Source organism: Phyllostomus hastatus, unplaced genomic scaffold, assembly GCF_019186645.2.
Source record: "Phyllostomus hastatus isolate PE091 unplaced genomic scaffold, TTU_PhHast_1.1 phas_contig_348, whole genome shotgun sequence".
NCBI lineage: Eukaryota > Metazoa > Chordata > Mammalia > Chiroptera > Phyllostomidae > Phyllostomus > Phyllostomus hastatus.
In genome coordinates, this window is record NW_025333860.1 from 9,299,794 (window position 1) to 9,322,304 (window position 22,511).

Here is a 22,511-nt window from a genome sequence, read left to right on the forward strand (position 1 = left end):
TTTTTTAGAAGATGGAGAAAAAAGGAACATGTGAAAATGTGAAATTAAATATTTGTGTTTCCCAGATTGCACACGATTAAACATCTGAGAAATTTGCCAATGGCATTTGACTTAAAATATACACAATGCATAATTCAAACAACAGTTCCTATTTTTACCTTGTATTTCAAACTTCATTGATTTGAGAACCTTTGATTTGAACCAACAGTGTTTAAACTGAAAAGGTTAAGATAATCTATCACTGCCATATTTTGCGCCTTCTAACCAATGGCCCAGCGACCAGAGGAGGTTTTGCATAACACACCGAGTGTTTCCCAAGTTGATGCCCACTATTGCAAATATTCTGTAGAGACTTCATTATATGCTCTGAGTACTGTCAGAAGTTTTAAAAAGAGTCTTGAAAATAACTAAGAAAGAGGCTATCCCTTGTCACAGAGATTTTTTTCTTTAAATTATTCTAGTCTTGTTTTACTTCAGTGATTACAAGAACCTTAAATACAAAAGATCTAGGAATCTTTCAGATATAAAGGACCTACAAAAGAATTAGATTTTTTTTCATAGTTCAGGTATGTTATTTTGACACATAAAACATTTAAATGACAACAGACTCTGGTGGCCACTTTAACTGGGAAGTGCAGGCAATAGTCACAAATAGTATGGACTGTGGAGGAGAGATAAAGGGTCAGAAATGTCAGGTGGCTTTGGGGTGATTTCAGGGAATTCCAGGCATTGAGGGAGGTCACGAATTCAGCCCTGGGTTTGTTCTCAGAATGTTGGTGTCTTTCATCATGAAGATATTCCCAGGTCCAATTTTCCTGCAAGTCAGGGAGGGGTATCCAGGAGTAACTCTCCACAGTCCCTCACTCAACACTGAAAGCTCACTGATGCCTTCCACCTTTACCTTTGAATTGGGGCCACTTCATCAAGTCATATAATCCCACTTCTAGTTCTAAAGACTAAAGCTTTAACAACAAAGTCTAAAATTTAGCTTTTGGGATGTATTATTACCTTCCTCTCTTTTTATGTTCTGTCATATTGACGGAAGAGAAGGTGCTAGCTGTGAAAAATGCGGCCTTTGGTTTCTTTACACTGATTTGATGACACCTGTTATTACCTTTAGTTTTAGTTAATTTGGAGACAGGAGAGTGACTCATGTGGGGCAAGATTATTGGCAGGTGTGTAAGGGAGGGTCTGAGTCAGGCACTAAGTCCCTTTTCCTCTGGCACTTCATCAGGAATATAGGCCACCAACATGTTAGACTTTAGGGGATATGAGGGGCAGACTTAGTGTCCACCTCAAGACCTGGACATGATGGCTAAAGTGAATGGTGACACATCATTTCACCAATTTTTTTTTTTTTGCATTAAAAACTTCTGGGGAGTCTGATGAGGGAGTGACATGGGTAGTGGTGGTGGTGGTGGTGGTGGTTTGGGGTGGGGGTTCATGCAAAGGGTGACCTGTTTGGAGAACGCAAGCTTTGCTCATTTGTCATCTTTGGGCAGAACAGCCCTGGGCTGGCTGGCCTGGAGTTGTCCAACTGGCAGCTTTCCCTCTCCCCTCCCAGCCCATGTATCTTGGACTCAACACTCTCAAGTTCATTTTTCAATCACTCTCATCTTCTCCTACCTGTAGAGTATACTCCAAAGAGAATTCAGACATCGTCGTGCTGATTAAGCGCCCCTGCTATGAAAAACACATTTTCGGTTTCCAACTCTCAACTTCACTGGAATGGCAGGATCGAGTGGGACCCCTTTTCAGGTCTATTTTTTCTTAAGTTGAAAGTAAAGTGCAAAGCCTCACATAGGACTGATGTTTTCCTCCTGGCTCTATCATTCATTCAAGTACTTTGGAAGTCTTTTCCACTTTCCTAGCTTACACAGGACTAATCCAAGTCTCTGCCCCCAAAGCTGCCCACACCCAGGAGAGTGATTTAGTGGAGAGAACGCTCTGGCCAGGGTCTACCCAGGTAACAGGATTCCAGCACTGGTCCCGCACCCAGAGGCGCTTTCTCTAGGCCTTGCTGGGCTGCAAAATGGGGAAGGCAGCTAGATTAGATAGAACCAGAGGCCCATAGTTCGGTCCACCCTGGTCCAGGTACCAGCATCCCAGGCGGGAGCGGCGTTTGTGCGTAACTGCGTTTCAAGTCCTGGGGATTCACATGCCAACCCTGGGGGTCTAAAGACGTGCAGGCGAAATGCAGATGCTCCGGCTTGGAAAACGCAGCGGCTGAGAGCCCGGGATCACAAGGTGCCCGTGCTGCTACCGCGCCCACCCGCAGGGCTCGGGGACCACCGGCTGGGCCAGCACACTCCCACCCGCGTTTATTTCTGCTGTGCCCGAAGGCGCGCCCTGCACGGTGTCCTGCCCGAGCCGCTCTGGTGGCCTCCCGGCTCCTCTGTGCCTTCCCCCCTGGCCGTGATACTCCACAGAAGGGAAGTGTTCAAAACTGCAACTGAGTGGCGTTGTTGCGCCAGCAGCCGAGCTTCCCCGTCCCCGAGAGAGAGAGAGAGAGAGAGAGAGAGAGAGAGAGAGAGAGAGAGAGAGAGAGAGAGAGAGAGAGAGAGAGAGAGAGAGAGAGAGAGAGAGAGAGAGAGGGAGAGGAAAGAGAGGAAAGAGAAGAGAGGGAGAGAGAGGGAAAGAGGGAGTGAGGAGGGGCAGTGGGAGGAAGGAGGGAAGGAGAAGGAGGAAGGGTGGGGGGAGAGAAGGGGTGTGTGTGTTTGCGTGCGAGCGAGCGCTTTGGAGCTAAGGGGCTGGAAAATGCCCAGAAATACTTTCACAGCGGTCAAGCTGGGAACCCCCTGCGTGTCCTCCTCCTCCCCGCCCCTCCTGGCCTAGGCCCCGACCGCCCCCCCCGCAGGAAGGGTGTGCGCCCCACCTGCCGCCGGGCCAGCTCCGGGTGGCCCTGGTGAGGGGAGCCCGGGGGGGGGGGTGTGGCGGCGCGCGGCGGTGGGAGCCCGGAGGCGGCGGGGCCCTGGGCCGGGCTGCCCGCGGGGCCGCGCGGCAGCCTCCCCCGCCGCCTCCCCCTCCGCCGCCGGTCGCTGTCTCTACGCTGGGCATGTCTCGGGAGCCGGAGCGGCCCGGGCCGCGGGGGCTCTGCGGCGCATGGACGGCGGCGGCGGCCCCCGGCGAGCAGGGGGAGCAGAAGGCGCAGGCGGTGGAGGAGGCGGCGAGCTGCAGCGAGAGGCACCGGCGGCGCGAGGGGCCGGCCGGCCGCCGACGAGGCTCCGGCCGCAATACTTTTCCGTAGCCTCCCCGCCTGAGCAGCACGGCCGCCGCCGCCGCCGCCGCCGCCACGGCCTCGGCCACGGCCACGGGCGCCGCTCAGCGCCGCGCACGCCCGCCCGCACTCACTCCCGCCACCCCACGCACACGCACACCCCCGCCCTCCCCACACCCCCCACCCGGGAGGGGGAAGAGAGGCAAAAAGTAAGAGAGGAAAAAAAATAGCAGGAAGATGGCGCCCACCAAGCCCAGCTTTCAGCAGGATCCTTCCAGGCGAGAACGGTAACACTTTTCTGTTTATTGAACCTGCCGCCTGCGCGGCTGCTCCCGCCGCCGCCGCTGCCGCCGAGGCGGCGGGGCTCGCTCCGCAGCCCGCCTCCTGGGCCGCGAGCCCGCGGGACCCGGCTGCCGGCTGGCGGCGGAGCGCTCGCCCGCCCGCGGTCCCTGCGCGCATTGTCCGCCCGGCGCTGGCGGCGCCAGGCTCTCCGAGCTCTCGCACCAGCTCGGCTCGGCTCGACTCGCTGACAGAAAAAAAAAGGAAAAGAAAAAAAAGAAAAAAGAAAGAAAAGAAAAAAGAAAGAAAGAAAGAAAATAAAAGAAAAACAAACAAAAAAAAGAGAAGGGGCTGCTGTGTGCCGGGGAGCAGCGGCGAGGGCGGGGGCCGGGGGATCCCCGGGGCCGCCGCAGATCCCTTGGCAGCTGCTCTCTAGGAAGGAATGAGGCTGGGGAGGGGGAGGGCAGGCGGGCGGGCGGGGCGGAGGACGGGAGGAGGAGGAGGAGGCCGGGGGCGGGGAGCGCGAGCTCGCGCCAGGCCCGGGCTGAGTCGCCGCCGCGGAGCCGTCCCCGCGCGGGGCTGCTAGGCCGGGCCGAGGCGCCGAGCGGGGCGCGCGCGGCCGCTGCCCCCTGGCCGCCCAGGCTGCCCCCTCAGCCTCGGCAACTGGTGGGTCCCCTGCTTTGACCTCCGCTCTCCTTTCGCCCTCCTCTCCGCTCCTCCACCTCACCCCTGTGCCCCGCAGAAAAAGGAAAAAATAAAGAGGAAAACCCCAAATTCAAATAGGCAGCCAAATAGCGAGATGTAAAATGTGCCAACAGTTGGAGCATCTGTGCCCCGTTAGTTACTGTTCTGGGATCTGTGTTTTAAAAAGTTCCCGGTGTGAATTGCATATCCAGGCCAGGAGCTGAGCCCAGCATGTCTGTTTGAAGTTAGTTAAACTAAAGCCAAAGGAAAGGGGAGTTTGTATTCAAAATATCCCTCACCGTTCTTCCTACATGAATGGCGTTGTTAGGTTTCAGAGTAATAAGCACCCCCACGTGGTTTCCCCTCCTGCTGTCCACGCAGTCTACTTTGTTTGGATTTTTTTTTTTTTTGCTATTAATTGGCAGCGTCAATGACATTAATTGCGAACAGCATATTGGTTTGAGCAAAGTGATTATCTCTTTCTGTCTCTGAAGAGGAAATGCTCCATAGGAAGTATGAAATGTTACTCATTGATTAATAAGGAAAACTAATAGAGTTAGATGTATGTACCACCGCTCCCGGCCCCTGCCCCAGCAAAAATGTTTACTTTCCTCACAGGCTTAAGTAAATTTGAAGATGAGGGAAGTTCTTAGTTGCAAAATTTAATTATTATTACACGGGCAGATTAATTTTTGATACAACATAGCATTTAACTTATAGCTTCTATCTAGAGAAAGCAGGGAAGAATTTAAACAAGCTATTTATTTAAAAAGTTTTAGTTGCACTATTGCCTGTTTCCTTCATACAATAAGGACTTCAGAATGATCCAGATTGAGGAAACAATTTAGTTAATTAACTACATACTAATTCAAAACTCTAGAAATGGCTATATAAATCCTATACCTGAGAGTAAACCACATATAATCCAGCTTTTAAAGATGTTAAGTGTGTATAGCATTTGCTATCTGAAAACTCACAGCTAAAATGAACATTTCATATTCATGTCTTATGAAGAATTCACATATCAAATACTTTTAGATAGAAAAATTTTATCAACATGATTATGATTACTTTTGAAATCAGATGATTATTTCTTTCCTCCCTCCCTCCCTCCCTCCCTCCCTCCCTCCCTTCCTTCCTTCCTTCCTTCCTTCCTTCCTTCCTTCCTTCTGTGGGTAGTAAATGTATTTACTGGGATGGCCCCAGTAATCTCTCTGGCAGAGGCCTATTTGTGTGCCATTTTGGGAATTTCTCTGAGATAGGAATCTTGAAGATAGAATTAATTTCTAGAGGAAACTTCATAGCCTGTGCATGAGTGCGTTCTTTATCACCTGTCTCCATTTGGCATTCGAAGAAGGTAAATCAAAGTGCGTGATTTGTTATTCTGCTCCACTTGAGAGCTGAACTAAATAACACTTGGTCTGAAATTCTGATTGAAGTTGTAGGAGGATATACTGTATTTAATTTAATGCCCTTTAATAGCATCTTCTTGTTCAGCTCGGATGCTGTCATTTTAAAGGTTGAATCGGAGAAGGTTTAACCTGTAGGGAGAGGGAGGAGTAATAAGGAGGTAGGGGGGCAGAAGGAACTACACAGAGGAAGGGAAGGAGTTATAAACTAAATGTTTTAAATAGTAATAACCACACACTTGGCCTGGTATCCAAACAGTTGTTTTATGCCCTTAGGGTTCACTTCATTTTTAGGGTTTTTAAATGCTCTTAACACTTTAAGTGTAAACATTACACATGTCAGTTGTTTGGGTTTTGTAAGGAGAAATGGGAAGTCAGATGGTTTGTTCAGGAGGGGTTTGTTTTCTTAGTTACTTGTGAAGTAGAGTCATTTCACCTTGATGATCACTTTGTGCCTGGAACTGGTTGGGTAGCAGTATTATTTCTTAATAATGGTTGAACACAAATAGGTACATAACACATAACTTTCTGTGAAAATGCTTTGTCAAAGATTTTCAAGCTTTTTTTACCTCATGGTACACATAAACTAATTAGTAAAATTCTGTGGCACATCAAAAAGCGTATTATTTTTTGTCAGTCTGACAGAAAAATAGGTATAATTTTGATTCATTCACACTGGATGGCTATTGTTGTGTTGGTTGTTGTCATCTTTTTTATTTGACAATCAAAGGGAAAAGAGGTCAGTACTCCTTACTAAACGGGCAGGTATTGCATGTTTTAAAAATTTCTGCAGCACACTGGTTGATAGTCACTGCTTGAAGTGATATTCTTTCACTTATTTAAAAAACTGTTTTCAAATCATTAATTTAATAAAGGCATTTATGGACACTATACTGCTTTTCAAATACACCAGTAATCAAAAACTTACATAGAAAAATATCTTTTGAATTGTCTTATATTTTTGAAATATCTGACCTGAGTATAAAAATGCAGTAAAATATTCATTTCCTTCTAATAATGCTTACAAAGTGAATTTTAGAAAAAGAAGGTTTTTCTTGATAATGTCTTTGATTACTATTTTGTATTTCTTAAATTCCTCTGATTCATGTACAAAAGAAAATATATCTTTAGAGCCTAAAAAAACAAGTTGAAAACCTTGTGTATTTAAACTTGTTTGATTTTCCTTTAAACTCCAATAGGTTGCAAATTCTGTAGCACTACCACAGAGTTTTTCCACTATGTGGATGTATAACCAAGAAAATTATACTGACAGAAGTGTCAAGCATGTGATATGCCTAGGCTGGTTTGCAAACATATTTCTGTAGCACAGGGCTTTTGGTTCAAAAAGTAAAGGTGGTGGTGGAGACTTTTGGGGAGGCATTTCTTTCTACAGTGTAAGCTTAAACTCAGAGTGATAAATGATGATATACGTTGTCTAACACTTGCTTATATATAAATAGCTCCACAAGATTGCTTAAATGATAATCGAAAATATGAAATAGGATGGCCTTCATATCACAAGGCCAAGGGTCTACAAATGGAAAAACTGAAATAATGAAATATTTCCAAGGCAACAGACTGTCAACAAGAACCGTAATGCATGGGCATATCATAGAACCACCAGAGACGGTATTAGATCGTATAGCTCCAGAGCCAGGAGTTGTAATGACCGTTATTATGTAGCACCCTCCCACATTACAACATCCTTTCCTATTTCCAATTTCTAATTTATGAATCAGGAAACATATAGCTACTCCAAATCTGTAATGTGCCAATTACTAGGTTTGATTTGTTACAATGAGCAAACTTGAATTCTACATTATTTGATGCTTTTGGTAAAAAAAAAAAGTTACATAAGGTATTTTTAGTACCTAATGGTATCACGAGTAAAATTTTGGTCCTTGGGTCTTTACATGTTCTTGAAAACATAACTTTTATTTTTACTTAAAGTTATGTGAAAATAACTTTTAGCATTGAATTGATCAGAATTGCATTGCAGCTTAAATAGAATCTAACAATTGGAATAGCTTGATATGTTGAGTGATAGAAAGTTTGATTTTCCCCTGAAATTCTGCTACATGATGGCTGCCCCTACAATAGATCTGTTTTATAAGGATGTCAGAATTCCCATGAGCCCCTTGGCTCTTTTGCTCTGCCCCTGAGAGTGGTCTGGAGGCCACTGGCTTGTTCAAATTGCATGTATTTAAAAGAGGACCTGAAGTCCAGAATTCCCTTGCTCTGTGGTGAGATTTTGTACAACAGGATAGATATGTGTATATATGTGTTTATATAGGCACATACATACAAGAGTATATATATGCATACATATGCATGTAGGTATATACATATCCATTATCCATCTATCTGGTCTGTCCAGAAAGTATCCAGCTGTGCACTATAAAAAACAGATGTTTATTGAAGAAGATATAAGAAACATTGTACATAGGACAGTGACACCTTGGTCTCCTTCAAAGTAGGCACCTTGGGACCTCACACAGTTCTCCCAGTTACCATCAGCTGCCCCGTCGTATTTTCCTGTTTCTCAATGAGAGTCTGAAATCTCTTTCCTTTCAAAGGTGATTACAGTTTTGGGAAAAGTCAGAAGTTGCAGAGCACCAAATCTGAGCTGTAGTGGGGCTGAATCACTTGGATAATTTGATGTTTTGCCAAAAAACTCTGCATGAGACTTGACGTATGAGTGGGTGTGTTGTTGTGACGAAGCTGCCAATCATCAGTTGCCCATAGCTGTGGCCTCCTGAATCATCTGAATAAGTTTCTGAAGAGGAATGTTCAAGCTTAATGCCAGATTTGATACAGATTCATTAAGCTACTAGTTCAGTCATTTTGAATGCAATGGCCACACAGTACACATGCACACTCAACAGCATCTACCTCCCCCACTGACTAGTACAGTGAAATGATCACTGTTCATGCATGTGCATACAGTTCACTCTCCTTGGCTGCTAGGTTACATTGATGTCGGGAAAACTGTTTTTGTTATATTAACAATGGTTGGACTTTTTCTGGACAGACTGCTACATTGGTAAAGCCTCACTTTGTGGGTGGGCGGGGGTAGGGGGTGGGAATGTAGGCAGTGTAGTTTTCATTTAATTATTTTTTAAGATGTGGAGTTTTATATTCTGTGGGATATTTGTGGGAGATAAGTCATGAAGTTTTCTAAATCACTCCTCTGTGAACTTCTGTAAGTACTTTATTGGTAACAATGTAAACCTAATGTAAACCTTAGTCTATTTTTGTTTTCTTATTTTTCCTGCAATTCTTGTGATCCTTTTTTCTATACAGAATGCCACTCATTAAGATTAAAGAAAATTAAGCACATATGAGAGTGTAAGGAATCCCTCCCATGTGGTGGTTACATGACGACTTATTTTACATTGTAGCATTTCATCACTTGAATTAATTTTTTATTGTTATTCTATTACAGTTGTTCCAATTTTTCCCCCTTTGCCTTTCTCTGTCCAGGTCACCCCTTGCTCCCACTGGCAATCCCCACACCTTTGTCCCTATCCATGGGTCATTCGTACATGATCTTTGACTAGTCCCTTCCCCTTCTTTCCACCATTATTCTCTTCCCCCCACTCTGGCTGCTGTCAGTCTGTTCCATGTTTCTATGTCTCTGGTTCTGTTTTGCTCATAAGTTCCTCAAAAAATTAAGAACAGAACTGCCTTTTCACCCAGCAGTTCCACTGCTGGGATTATACCCTAAGAATCCTGAAGCACCAATTCAAAAGAATTATGCACCCCTACGGTCATGGCAGTGCTATTTACAGTAGCCAAGTGCTGGAAACAACCTAAGTGCCCATCAGTAAATGAGTGGGTCAAAAAACGGGTACATTTACACAATGGAATTCTCTGTAGCAGAGAGAAAGAAGGAGCTCCTACCTTTTTCAAATAGCATGGATGGAACTGGAGAGCATTGTGTTAAGTGAAGTAAGGCAGTTGGTGAAAGACAAACACCATATGATCTCATAAGAGAAATCTAATGAACAAAATAAATTCATAAATTCATTTAAAAAAATTCTACATTGTAGCCCTGGCTGGTGTAGCTCAGTGGATTGAGCACAGGCTGCGAACCAAAGCATTGCAGATTTGATTCCCAGTCAGGGCACATGCCTGGGTTGCAGGTGGGGGCCATGTGAGAGGCAACCACACATTGATGTTTCTCTCTCTCTCTTTCTCCCTCCCTTCTCCTCTCTAAAAAAATAAATAAGTAAAATCTTAAAAAAAATTCTACATTGTCATTCTTGATGGGAGGCTCAGTTGGCCAGAGTGCTGTCCTATATACCAAAAGGATGGGTGTGGTTCGGTCTCCAGTCAGGGTGTGTTTGGGAGGCAGCCAATCGTATGTTCTTTCTAACCTTGATGTTTCTCCCTCTCTCTCCCACTTCTTCTCTCTCTAAAATCAGTAAACAAGTCCTTGAGTGAGGATTTAAAAAAGAAAAATTCTGCATTGCCATTGGTTTAGGATCTAAGTTCAGAGGGCTTATAGACTTTCCTTAATTGTTTACAATGGATAAGTCTGAAACTTAGTGGAAGAGTTAGTGTTGAAATTTTTAGTTGATTAATTGATTAAATACTAATTTAAAAATTTAAATGCTACCAAAGTTGCACATAATAGGATGTATAAAACTTTAAGTATTTAAACCTGTGCTATGATTAGGTAAGAACCTCCAGGATTTACGGGAAAAAGTTATGTTTGCTTTGCATTAAATGATGTTAGTCTTTTCACAGTAAGTAGTGCTCTCCCCCTTCCTCCTTGTGGGGTAGTGTAATAAACCAACTGTAACCAAATGGTAGCTTTACTGCTCTGGGCCCCATCATTGGGAGTAGGATGTTTGCACTGTTAAGTTTGATAGAACCTTACATAGTTAGAATAATTCATAGAAATATTAGAATACTACAGGGCATAAGCAGAACATGGCTTGGGAAGAGGGAAGTTATTGCTATTAAACCTGGAATGACTAGGACAAGAGTGAAAAATGCTTGAAGTTATTGTCTGTATATATTTCTAAAGCATAAGGTTTGGTGAATTAATTGGAATACTTGTGATCTTTTGTACAAAATCATGAGGTACAGTATGAAAATCCCATAATCGCATGGCTCTAAGTGCTCGTGGCCCTTGACTGTAATTATTGATTGGTTCGTCCACTCAGCTCCTCTACTAGGGGCCATGGGTTAGTAGTGAAGAACACACCCCTGCAAGAGCAGGTGCTCTGATTAGAGACTTATTCTTATGTTGGCTATGCAAAATATTAGGGAAATCCAGAAGACACCTTTTCTGAATGAGGAAGAGGTGCAGAAGTCATTGACATATAAATAAGACTCTCTATTGCCTTTGACTTGTTAGTTTAGTGTTCTGAGGGGAACAGGGATTCAGCTTGTAAAATATTGTAATTAATGACTCTGAAATGATTCATTCTTGGAGAAAAGAAGAAGATGCTGTATAAATAAAAATTATAGCAAGTTCTAAAGAAGACATTTGATGGGATTTAATAACAAAAAGAGATCACTTGTGATAATAATAAATGTATGTTGGATACTGCTGTTTCAGGTTCTGTATTGAATACTTCACAGTAATTTTCTCACTAGTTTCCTCACTGCCCTCTGAGGGAAGTGCTAGTACCCCATTTATGGATGAGAAATTAGAAGCTTTTCAGTCCCAAGGAAGGTGGTAGAGTTAGAAATTGAATTCAGGCTTGTTTGGGTAGAAATGTATCTAAACAGCAATGCGGAGGGGTCTGCATTTTTGGATTTTTAAAGTCAGGGATTTCTGAGAAGTTGCTGGGGAGAGTTCCTGTGACAGAAAGACAATGTATACCGTGGGTAGTGAACTAGATCTCTGCTTCTTGATCCTTCATCAGACGTTTGGAGAATTTCAGAAATGCAGTGTTTATAAAGTTAGAGGAAGAATTGATGTTTAAATTATTCTCACTCAGCTCTTTAATATTGCAGGAGTTTTGTGAGCGAGCTCCATAGGTGTATACACTTTAGGGCACAGTTTTTACTGATTGGTTCGAGAAGAATCAATTTGCTGTGTGCATAAGCCTGTTTGGTCGTAGCCCATGAAGCACACAGGAGCTCTTCTGCTTCCGATGCACACCCCAGAGTGTGCCACAGTTTACCTAAAGGTTACAGGTTTGGCATGTTTGTTTTGTGATAGTTTTGCCACTGACTGGTTAGGAACAGCCTCATGGGGCTTTCTGAATAACACGTGTTAGCACCTGACTGTGTTTCTGGGTATTGGACTATTTCTGGATAAGGACTTGTACAGGCTGGCCTCTGGCCAACTTATCTGGCGTTATAATAATGACAGCAAGCATTTATATAGCACTGTGTGCCAGGTGCTTTTCTAAGAGTTTTGTATATATTAATGATGTCATTTAATTAAAGTCATAACATTAAAAATGGACCACAATGACTACATACATAATGTTATTATTTACTGCTCCTCCCTCGCCCCCACTTAATAGCATCTTGAAGAAGGGGAAGTTTCATAACATCTTTATTTTCTTTAATGCCAGGAATGATAGGGGTTAGTTTCATATGTAGCAATTTCTTGATAAAAACTTAGGAAACTTTGTAGCCTCTGATCCCCTGGCTGCTCATTGTATGCTATATTTGAGGCAGCAGGTGAGCATGTCACATTTAGCTGAATGTTTTTGGATGTAACAGTTTCCAAATAGGTTCCTTTTTTACTTTATTTTTATTGTCAACACCATTACAGACATCCTCATTTTCCCCATCTCTGCCCACCTCCACCCAGCCCCACCCCTCATTCCTCTGGCCATCACCACACAGTTGTCTGTGTCTATGAGTTATGCATATATGTTCTTTAGTAGGAATTTCAGAGCTTGAAAGGACTAGATAAACAGTACTTGAATATCTGTGGTTGGATGAGCTGATTATTTTGCTTTTGTATCTTAATTGAATATTCACTTTTATATTCAGATTTTTTTGTTTACTTAAAAAATAGGTTGCCTTACCCAAAGGTGGGTAGGAATGAGGGTGGGAGGTAAGGGTGGGTGGGGCAGGTGGGAGAGAGTGGTGGTGGGGAAAATGGAGACAATTGTACTTGAATAACAATAAAAAATTGGCAAAACAAAAAAAAACAACAAAAATTGAAAAAAATGTTGAAAAGAGCTCATTTAGAGACAGACGATCTGCTAAGATATTGAAAGTAAAAAGCAACAGTCAATAGAAAGTATAAGTGAAAAATAGTCTACAAAATTTAAAACAGCATTCAGATAACCTTAAAAGAAATTACGTGTCATTATTTTATTTTTATTGGTATGCTGATGCAGAATTAAAGGGCTCTGACTTGGGTACTTAGGTTGTAACTGAACAAACCTCTATCACATATTTTGAAAAGTAGTACAACATAGTGTTTTAAGGCCACTTTATGGAATCATAGGTCATTTTAGTAATATAACTACTGGTAGTCTGGGGCTTTTTTATTTGTAAGATTTATAAAAAGAATTTTATATGAAGAAGAACTTAATATTGGGTCTAAGGCCATCTTTATATAAATATAACTGAAATTAATACCCTCTTTCTTCCCCCACCCCCAATCTATAAATTTTCCTTCTTGCAGAAAAGGATACTGGTTCTAAACTTCATTCAGAATAATTTTACTTAGAAAGATTGCAATATTTTGGTAGGGGCAAATGGAAATGTTCAAACTTTGTAAAATCTACTTTTTGTCCTAGAAAATGGAGACATCAATGAATAAGGATATTTTAGTAACTAATATGTATTGCATTGATTGATGGAATATTTTTTCCTACAAAAATATCTACTTTTTGTAGGAATCTGTTTCTGAAAAACATATACATTCTATTCATTCATATGAATGAGTGATTTTTTACTGCCACAATATCTGTATATGGTATACACATGGTTTATAAACAAGCCACATATATATTGAGATTTACAGCTTATATACAACATTATATAAACCAGATACACTGTGTTTATATATATATAACTTAAAATGGGAAAATGTTACAAAAATGTCTTGACCATATTATAAATGTCTTACTTTAGATCGAGTTAAATTTAAATATATGCTCTGGATTGGTGACTTTTTGTTTTCCTAATGCTGTAAGGAAAAGTAGGCTCATCATTTTTTTTGCACATTTTTATTGTTCTGTGTAAATGTAATTTGTTAATCCTGTGAAATTTGTCATAGATAAATTTGCTTGGATTATCTTGTCACCACCGTATCTGCATTCTTTTGTTCATTGCTTATTCATAATTTAACAGTCTGGCAGTGAGCCTTTTTGGGATGCTCACAAAAGATATATGACCTCTACCAGCTGCTACTATAACCTGCAGAATGCACAGCAAGACATTAGAAATGTGAGGATTCCTCTACTGATTAAAGTGCTCTTCATTTAAACAGTCTGTTCCTAAGAATCTCAGGAATCTTTGCTACCAGCAATTTTGATTTTTCTTTCTAACAGAATTAGTTCTAACAATTGAATCTTCACTTGATATGAATTTTTCAGATTTTCTAAAGGAAGTTAATTCTTTGAATGCTGTTTCTTCTTTATAGCTAAATACTTAAGTTTTTAAAATTTGGGGGTGTTAAAGTTACCTAGAAATGTTTTTTTGGGGGGGGCAAGGAAGAATAGAGAGTGGAGAAATGATCCCATCCTAATATTAGAGGAAGTGGTTGGTTTAATTGTACTTGAATCAAAGCACTTTAAAGTTTATACTCTAAATACCAGAAATTATGTAATATGTGGCATATATTAAAAATAGGATGTTACCTGAAGTATAACCACATCTTTAGGTTTTCATTATTCTGAATTAGTTTAGCATATGAACTTATTCTCATTTCTTCTCTCTCCCCCCTGCTTTCCCCCACCCCCTTCAATCAGCAGATCGGTTTATGAGTAATGGCTAGTTTTTGCCTCTCTCTCTGTGCAGGCGTATGATTACGGTTCAGAATAATTCATTGCTAATCCATGCAGTATTGGTTCATCTCCATCACTCTGTTCTGCGATTAGAGCCTCAGGCCTGCTGCCTCCCTTTACGCCTGGATTTCCTTTAACTGCAACCCTTGTTTTAATATAGTTCTGGAGTCACCCCTCTCCTACTAGCCTCCCTCCATTCCTCACATATATCGATTGCAGTAGATTAATATTTATTTGAAGCTATTTTTCAGACTTTGTGAAAAATATGACCCTTCACCTAAAGGGAGGGGGTGAGGGAAGACAAGGGACTCAGGTGTGCACCTCTGTTTACAGGCCAAAGCTATGGCATTTCCCACCTTCATTCTGTGTTATGGTCAAGGTTTGTTCTTTATACACAAATCAGATGGTTTAATTTCCTTTTAGACAGGCCAAGCTACACTGTTAACAGTTGAACTCTTGTTTATAACAGTTCTAAAATGGCTTTCTGTGTTTCCCAAGCACACACTGCAGTCCCTGCAACCACCATGATGCACATGGATCAGCTGCATTGAATATTTCCAGACAGGGACACAAAGCTATCATTTTCCTTAACATCAGAATTTGCCAATTTTACCGGGAGGTCATCTAACAGATTTTTAAAAGACTTTGTTGCAGGTCTCAGTAGTCCTGTGTTCCTTTTAATAATTACTTTAGTCTCATTGTAGCCGTGTGTTGGAAAGTGTAGGTCAATGAGGATGATTGCATTCAGAATTTCATGATCTGTGTAGTGGAACAAATTGAAAGCAAAGCCTGTATCAATCACTGTGAAGGGAGGGTTAATTGTTACCGCTTCTCAAGTCTCTGGACAGATAAACCAGTAATGAAATACTTATTGCTCTGATATGTGAGTGCTAAAGGATGAAACAATGGAAACAGAAGCAGTCTTCAGAGGTAACCAAAAAGGTAAAGAAAAAAAAAATAAACTGGGTGAAAGTAGGGAACTGTGTACTGCATTAAGTCTCTTACAAGTAGTATTGTTTTTAGCCTCTTACCCATCTTTTTCTGGCAGGCTAGGGCAGTACCATACATCAGGTGGCTACAGCCAAATAAGAATATAAATGGAAAACTCTCTTTCTGTTAAAAAATAATCTATAAAACATATGGCCCTATACTTTATGTGAACTCTGTATATTTTATAAAATAGTGTTTGAGTTACTATTTAAGGTTTTCTCTTTCAAAAGACTAGTTTTATGACCTATGTTAAATGATTATAAATGTACAAATGGCTTAAATTCCAGAATGCTTGAAAGGATTGTTTTGTTCTCTTTGAAGAGATTTTCGAATTGTTGATCCACTGGAGACCAAACATAGAGGAAATTGTGAAATATGTAGAGAAATAATAATGATGATGATAATAATATTAATAATAAATAAGAATTAGTGTTGCAAAGAAATCATGAGATCAGAGTAAACACATTTTACCATTTCTGCCATATGAACTTAACACTTAAACATCTGTTAGTTACTTATATGTTGAAATATATGCAAAAATATTTAGCCAAATTGAAGTCTTAGGCCCATGACAATCATCTCAACACAGTGGGTAGTTCTGAAAATTAATGAGAATGATAATACTGTAAAGACTGTTCCAGAGTTTGCCCAAATTCATTATCTAAGACTCTTGTTAAGAACATCTCAAAGAATTTTAACCAGGAAAATATATTAATGGTTCAAAAGCATTTTCAAAACCCTGAATTATGAAAGTATAATGGAATTATATATGCAAGAGTTAGAGTTAGTAATACAGATAGTGGAAGACATTATGAAGGCATATTTTTCCATAACCTATGCTGCTCTTGCATGTGGTTTCATCCATAGGGTTTAATCACACAGATCATTTTTTTTTGTATTTAGGGTAAGAAAATCAAGATCATTTAAAAACACAGTGGGTTCCTTTTCATTAATGTGGGGAAGCTTACACCTATAAAAAGTTAGGTATGCCTTTTTATAGTCATTTCAGGTTTGATGCAAACCACCACCACCAAGATAGAACATTCTTAGCAAAAATGAAAGAACTGTTTCATCTCCTGTTCCACATCTTTATGTTTGTCTCCAGAATGTCAAAAATTTCCCAAGGCCTGTTTCTCTGCAGTATTGGTGTGACTGCATAGCAGTGTAAACCAGTGATTGGGCATAGCCTTTTCTATGACTGTAGCACCATCCACTACTTAGTGTGGTTTTGCATATTATAAGAGATAATGGTAATGGCAGTGCTGTAACATCCTGGATCAGGGGGTACTTAAAATGCTACTAAAATGCACTAGGGCGTAAGTTGGTAGAGAGCCCTCAAAGTCAAACTGTACCAAAGGGTGTCCATTTTTGTGCACAACAGAGGGCAGGCAAAAAGCAAGAAGGGACCCATTGCTCAGTAATAGGTGTGTTCTTAAGACAGGAGTCCGTGGGTATGGAGATTGTCAGGGCAGCACATTTGGTGTATTACTGTGGGAGGTTGCTCTTCGGGTACTAGTGGAACACCAGGTAATGGCTTAATCCTGGTCGCCAGTGTGAGTCTACCCTTATCTCTGCAGGAAGGTATATTCTACACAGGTCCCTTCACCATTTAAGCCTGTTTCCTCATTTGTATACTATTGAATTGCTAACATTTCCTTACAGCTACAAATATTTATAACTGCATGATGACATGCATATGAGATATAATGAACTGAAGTGTATGATATAATGAACATAAAATATATGAAGTATATTTTTTCTAATGGTATTAACATTTGCAAATATTCTTTATTATAGCTATTAAACTGAGTTTTTAGATCATATGTGATACCATATTTTTTCAGACCATAAGACACACCTAGGTTTTAGAAGAGGAAAATAGGAAAAAAATTTTGAAGCAAAAAATGTGGTAAAATATTTAATAACAATATTATAACAATATTATTATAAACAATATAATATTTCACCTAAGTAAATGTAAAGCTACATTTGGACTATAAGGTACACCCCCATTTCCTCCCAAATTTGGGGGGAAAGTACATCTTATGGTCTGAAAAATACGGTACTTGTCATGCAGCTATCAATAAAGTAGAGACTATTTAAATATTTTTCCTCTATGAAACATCTTTGGAAGGAGACCTCTTATTGCAAGAATGTCCAGACGGACATTGCAGTGGAAGAAATAGGCTGGATTAAGTTATTTTTAAAGTGACATATTATGCACATGACTCAATGTAGCACTAAAGAAAAACACCAAAAGTGTTTAGCAATAAATACATTTGTTGGTTAAATTCAATCAAGATTGTAGAACAACTCTGGAAATATTTGAAAATATGATGATGTACCATAAAGAAGGAAGTTAACAATGTGATATTGATGGACAGGAGAGAGTTTAGGGGAATAACTAATCTCTGAAAAAATCATGTGTTCCTAAAACATTTATAAAGGAATAAATTTCTGCAGTGAGATATTTGCCCATACAACAATTTTTTTCAACTTTTGTTTTCCAGAGGAGCTTTCCTGTACCTCCCCTGACTTACTACAAGTAAGGTGAACTGATTCAGTGCTTGTATTGTAGACAGAATTAAATATTTATGACTGGTTAAGATTTCTTGCTTTTAATAAATTAATGACTTTTAAAATAGATGTATCATTTAATCATTTATTATCATTTAGTCATTGTTTTAGGATATTTACAATTAATGATATTAACAGATAATGCAAGTATATTATTATGAGGTAATTGACTTTTTTGCTTAATTTCTACATATGTAGATTACTTATATCTATATTCCATATATTATTTGTGGATTAGAAGTATTTTATCCCCTAAACCTCTATTTTATGCTTAATTATCAGTGGCAATTTAACACTACCAATACGCATATTTTTCCATGAAAAGCTCTGTTCCTCAAAACAGCAATTTCCCATTTTTCTGTTATGAAACCACTTAGGAAAAAATTTAAAAACATAGTATAGTGGACTTTTGTAACTCCTTTTTTTTCCTCGTCACTCATCAAAACCCTATTTCCTCAAAGCTAATTTTGGCTGGGTGTTTGGAGATAATCTGATCAGAACAATTTATAGGTATGAGAGAAGTTTATGTTCATTTTTTAAAAGGAGCCAATAATAACAAACCAAATTTCAGTTCATAGAACATGGAGAATCTTCAGGGTGCCTGGCTCTCTCTTCATGTCAAGCATATATACTACTTCCCAAGAGATACATTAGTCAGTGCTTTGAAATAACTCTGCTGAAAATTTAACATTTACAGTGACATTGTTTTAGAAATATGCTAATTTCCCCACATTGTTGTATAAAATGGGTAAACAACATCAGCTGCATTAAATCCATGTGTTGTACACATCGTCACGGGAAACCATTTTTTTTTCTATCTAGGTAGAAGTCTCTCATTGTGGTGAAGAGCTACCATCAAATGAAGAAATTTAGAATTGGGTGGTGGGTTCTGACATCAAGTTTGGATGTTTCTACTCAGGGCTGAAATAGAGTTTAAATGTAGATGGCTATAGCATTTTTTCTAGAAAGGAATCCACAGCAGATATGCAGACTTTGGTTGAATCAAAATACAGTAGACTTCACAGTAGACTTCAGTCTGGCCCCTTTTCCACTTCTGCATTTGGGTTCATTTACCAGGTCGTGTTCCAAGGGCAGACATTACCATCTAGCTCCATTTTGCTGTTATTTGTCTGCAGTATCTGTTCCATACATGGAGTGTGGCCTCTTTTGACTAAAACAGGGATTTTTAACCCATGGTCCATAATTGCTATAGCAGTCAGTAAACAGGCTTCAGGGGATCCAAGAATCTCTTGAGGTGGCATATTCATACATTTTTTTTTTCAGTTACTCAGGGGGGTGTATAGTTCCCAAAAATCTGTGTCAAGAATTGTGAAGAGTCTGACATTTTACCCTACTTGCAAGCTGGTAAGTTAGCCTGCCACAGTTTAATGGATGCTGGTAGAGGATTCAAAACCCTTGGAACAGATGAAGAAGTTTCATACAGTCCTGACCAGTGTGTCTCAGTTAGTTGGGTGTCGTCTCACAAAGTGAAAGGTCACTGGCTCGATCTCAGTCAGGGCACATGCCTGGGTTGTGGGTTTGGTCCCCATTCTGGGCATGTGTGAGAGGCAACTGATCAATGTTGCCTCTCTCACATTGATGTTTTTAACCCTCTCTTTCTCCCTCCCTTCCCCTCTCTCTAAAAATAAATAAAATAACCCTTTTTTAAAAAAAAATTTAATAAGCATTAGCAGTAGCCGGAGCATCGGCATTTAACCAGTTCTCTGAGCTCCAGTCCCTGCAGGTGATGCAGAGAGGGCCAGATAGCACCTCTGCATGTGGGTTCTGTACAAAAGGAACATGAGCTTAGGGAACCCGCATCTTTTAGAATGGACAGTAATTGCGTCTTCCCTTTCCTCGGGACGGATGAACACTAGCTCTATCCTCCAAGGCTATTCTCTTTACAAACAAACGTGAATATATAGTTAAGAACAAAGGACAGTTAGTGACTTGCATGGAAGATGTGCAGAAATACAAGAGACTCATGGACACATCTCAATAGTCTGAACCAGTGTTGTGGAGATTATTATAAAAGCAATGAGAGGATCCAGTGGTGCAATAGTCCTATAGTTTAGAGCTTCTTTCAGGTTCATGCAACAGAAAGTCAACTATTGAAAGAGAAAATAACAAAGATTTTGAATATGTAATTTTTCCATAATTGTGTATGATGCAGATATATAGTTTAAGCTAACTCGGTAGTGGGTGAGTCCTTACAATGTTAATATATTCACATTCTCATGACATATGTTTTATCACAGTAGATGTTTATCCTACTTTATAAGCATGTTCTTTTCCTGGTTTGCTCTATTTATCCATAAATTTTGACTTGAAAGTTCACTTTGTGTCTTTGAGTATCTGCATAACTCTGTAAGTTAATGCTGTCAATATCTCCATTTTCTACATAAAGCTACAATGAGTAGAGGTTTGAAATAGGGCTCAAGCCTCAGTCTCTATTGTCTGATATGAAAGAGGACACCCTTTTATTATGTCAGCTTCCTTTTGATTCTTGTAGATTTCTTTCCTTTTTTCTTTTACTTGCATAACATTTATTTTAAATCATTTAAAAAACTTTTCAGTTATAGTTGATGTACATTATTTTAGTTTCAGGTATACACCCCAGTGATTAGACATTCCATAAATCTTACACCCACCTGACACCATGCATAGTTATTAGAATGTTATTGATTATATTCTCTATGCTGTACCTTACATCCCCATGACTATTCTGTAACAAACAATTGTACTTCTTAACCTTTCACCTTTTCACCCATCCCCCCCCAAGACCCCTCCTAATGGGCAATCATTAAAATGTTCTCTGTATCTATAAATATGTTCTGCTTGTTCAGTTATCTTTTAGATTCAATTGTTGATATGTATTTATTGTCATTTTATTGTTCATGTTTTTTATCTTTTTTTTGTTCTTAAAGAAGAGCCTTTAACATTTTATATAATACTAGTTTGGTGGTGATCAACTCCTTGAGCCTTTTCTTGTTTGAGAAGCTCTTTATCTTTGATTCTAAATGGTAGCTTTTCTGGGTAGACTAATCTTGGTTGTAGGTCCTTGCTTTTCATCACTTAGAATATTTCTTGCCAATCTTTTCTGGCCTTCAAAGTTTCTGTTGAGAAGTCAGCTGACAGTCTTGTAGTTAACTAACTGCTTTTAAGATTGTCCTTGTCTTTAATCTTTGGCATTTCAATAATGATGTATCGTGGCACTCGCCTCTTTGGGTTCATCCTGTTTGACTCTGTGCTTCCTGGATTTGTATGTCTATTTCCTTCACCAGATTAGGAAAGTTTCCTGTCATTATTTTTTTCAAATAGGTTTTCGATTTCTTGCTCCCTCTCTTCTCCTTCCAGCACAGCCATGATGCGAATATTGGTGTGCCTGAAGTTGCCCCTGAGGTGGTAGATTTATTTTCTATTTCATTCTTTCTTCTGGGCCTTCTCCATTTTCCCACATTACCTTTATGCATCATAATGCTTTTCCCCTTCCTATACTCTGCTCCTCACCCCACATGAACCCAGCTGATGATATAAGTTCTATCATATATAATACCTTTTACTATGTTTCATGGACTTATAGAGTCTTTCTGCATCCCCAAATTATACTAAATTATCACTTTTCTTACCCTCTGATTTCATAATAATTATCTCTATAAAACCAACAATTCTGATAACAACATAAATAGATCAACCTAAAGTTTGCAGCTCACACCTACCATTATGCTGTTATTACATTAAAAATCATTGTGAGGGGATAATGATCCTGTTTAGCAGGTTGTAATATGTAGTTCTACTTCTTATGTAGTTTTTATAATATTTACTTGTGAATAGATATGCATTTTGTCAGTTATGGTGGCATGGATTGTAATAAATTTCTATCTTTTGCATAGCATTGTACTTTTGTGCATATCATAATTTGTTGATGTAGCTTACTTAAAAGTCTTAGTTAAAATAACCCATGGCTTCTAATCAGTTCAGATCCAATTATGATTAGGCATTCACCACCAATCAATGCCCAATGACTTGGTATTTTGTTTTCTCCTTTTCCAGTCTTTTAGCCCAATTTTTATTCCAATAAGATTTAACAATACCATACTAATGTAATGTAATACAAATTAATTATCAAAACATAGTTTAGTAACAAATAAGACCAATTAGACCCAAATATTCTCTATTGGATACATTTTAAAATTATTCTCTGTAATGGGGATATTTACATAAATGTCAATCAGATATCTGGAGATCAGGCTAAAATATCAAACTAGAACATGGTTTTGAGGAGGTAGTTGTCTGTTGAAAAGCAAATCATAGTTCACCATCAGAATCTATCATTAAAATTCTAAATATTTATAACCAGTATAAAGGATACTAACCATAATGATGAATGATGAAGAAATAAATTATAATTTTTTT

The 22,511-nt window shown here is 39.6% G+C and overlaps 1 protein-coding gene across 1 annotated transcript in view; it reads left to right on the forward strand.

Moving 5' to 3' along the window:
• The first annotated feature begins 3,434 nt into the window (after positions 1-3,434).
• NPAS3 (neuronal PAS domain protein 3) overlaps positions 3,435-22,511 on the forward strand; it is an 851,962-nt gene continuing 832,885 nt past the window's right edge. The window contains exon 1 of the mRNA XM_045841074.1: positions 3,435-3,504. Coding sequence (XP_045697030.1) covers positions 3,455-3,504 — 50 coding nt within the window. The 5' untranslated portion in view covers positions 3,435-3,454. The remainder of the gene's footprint in view (positions 3,505-22,511) is intronic.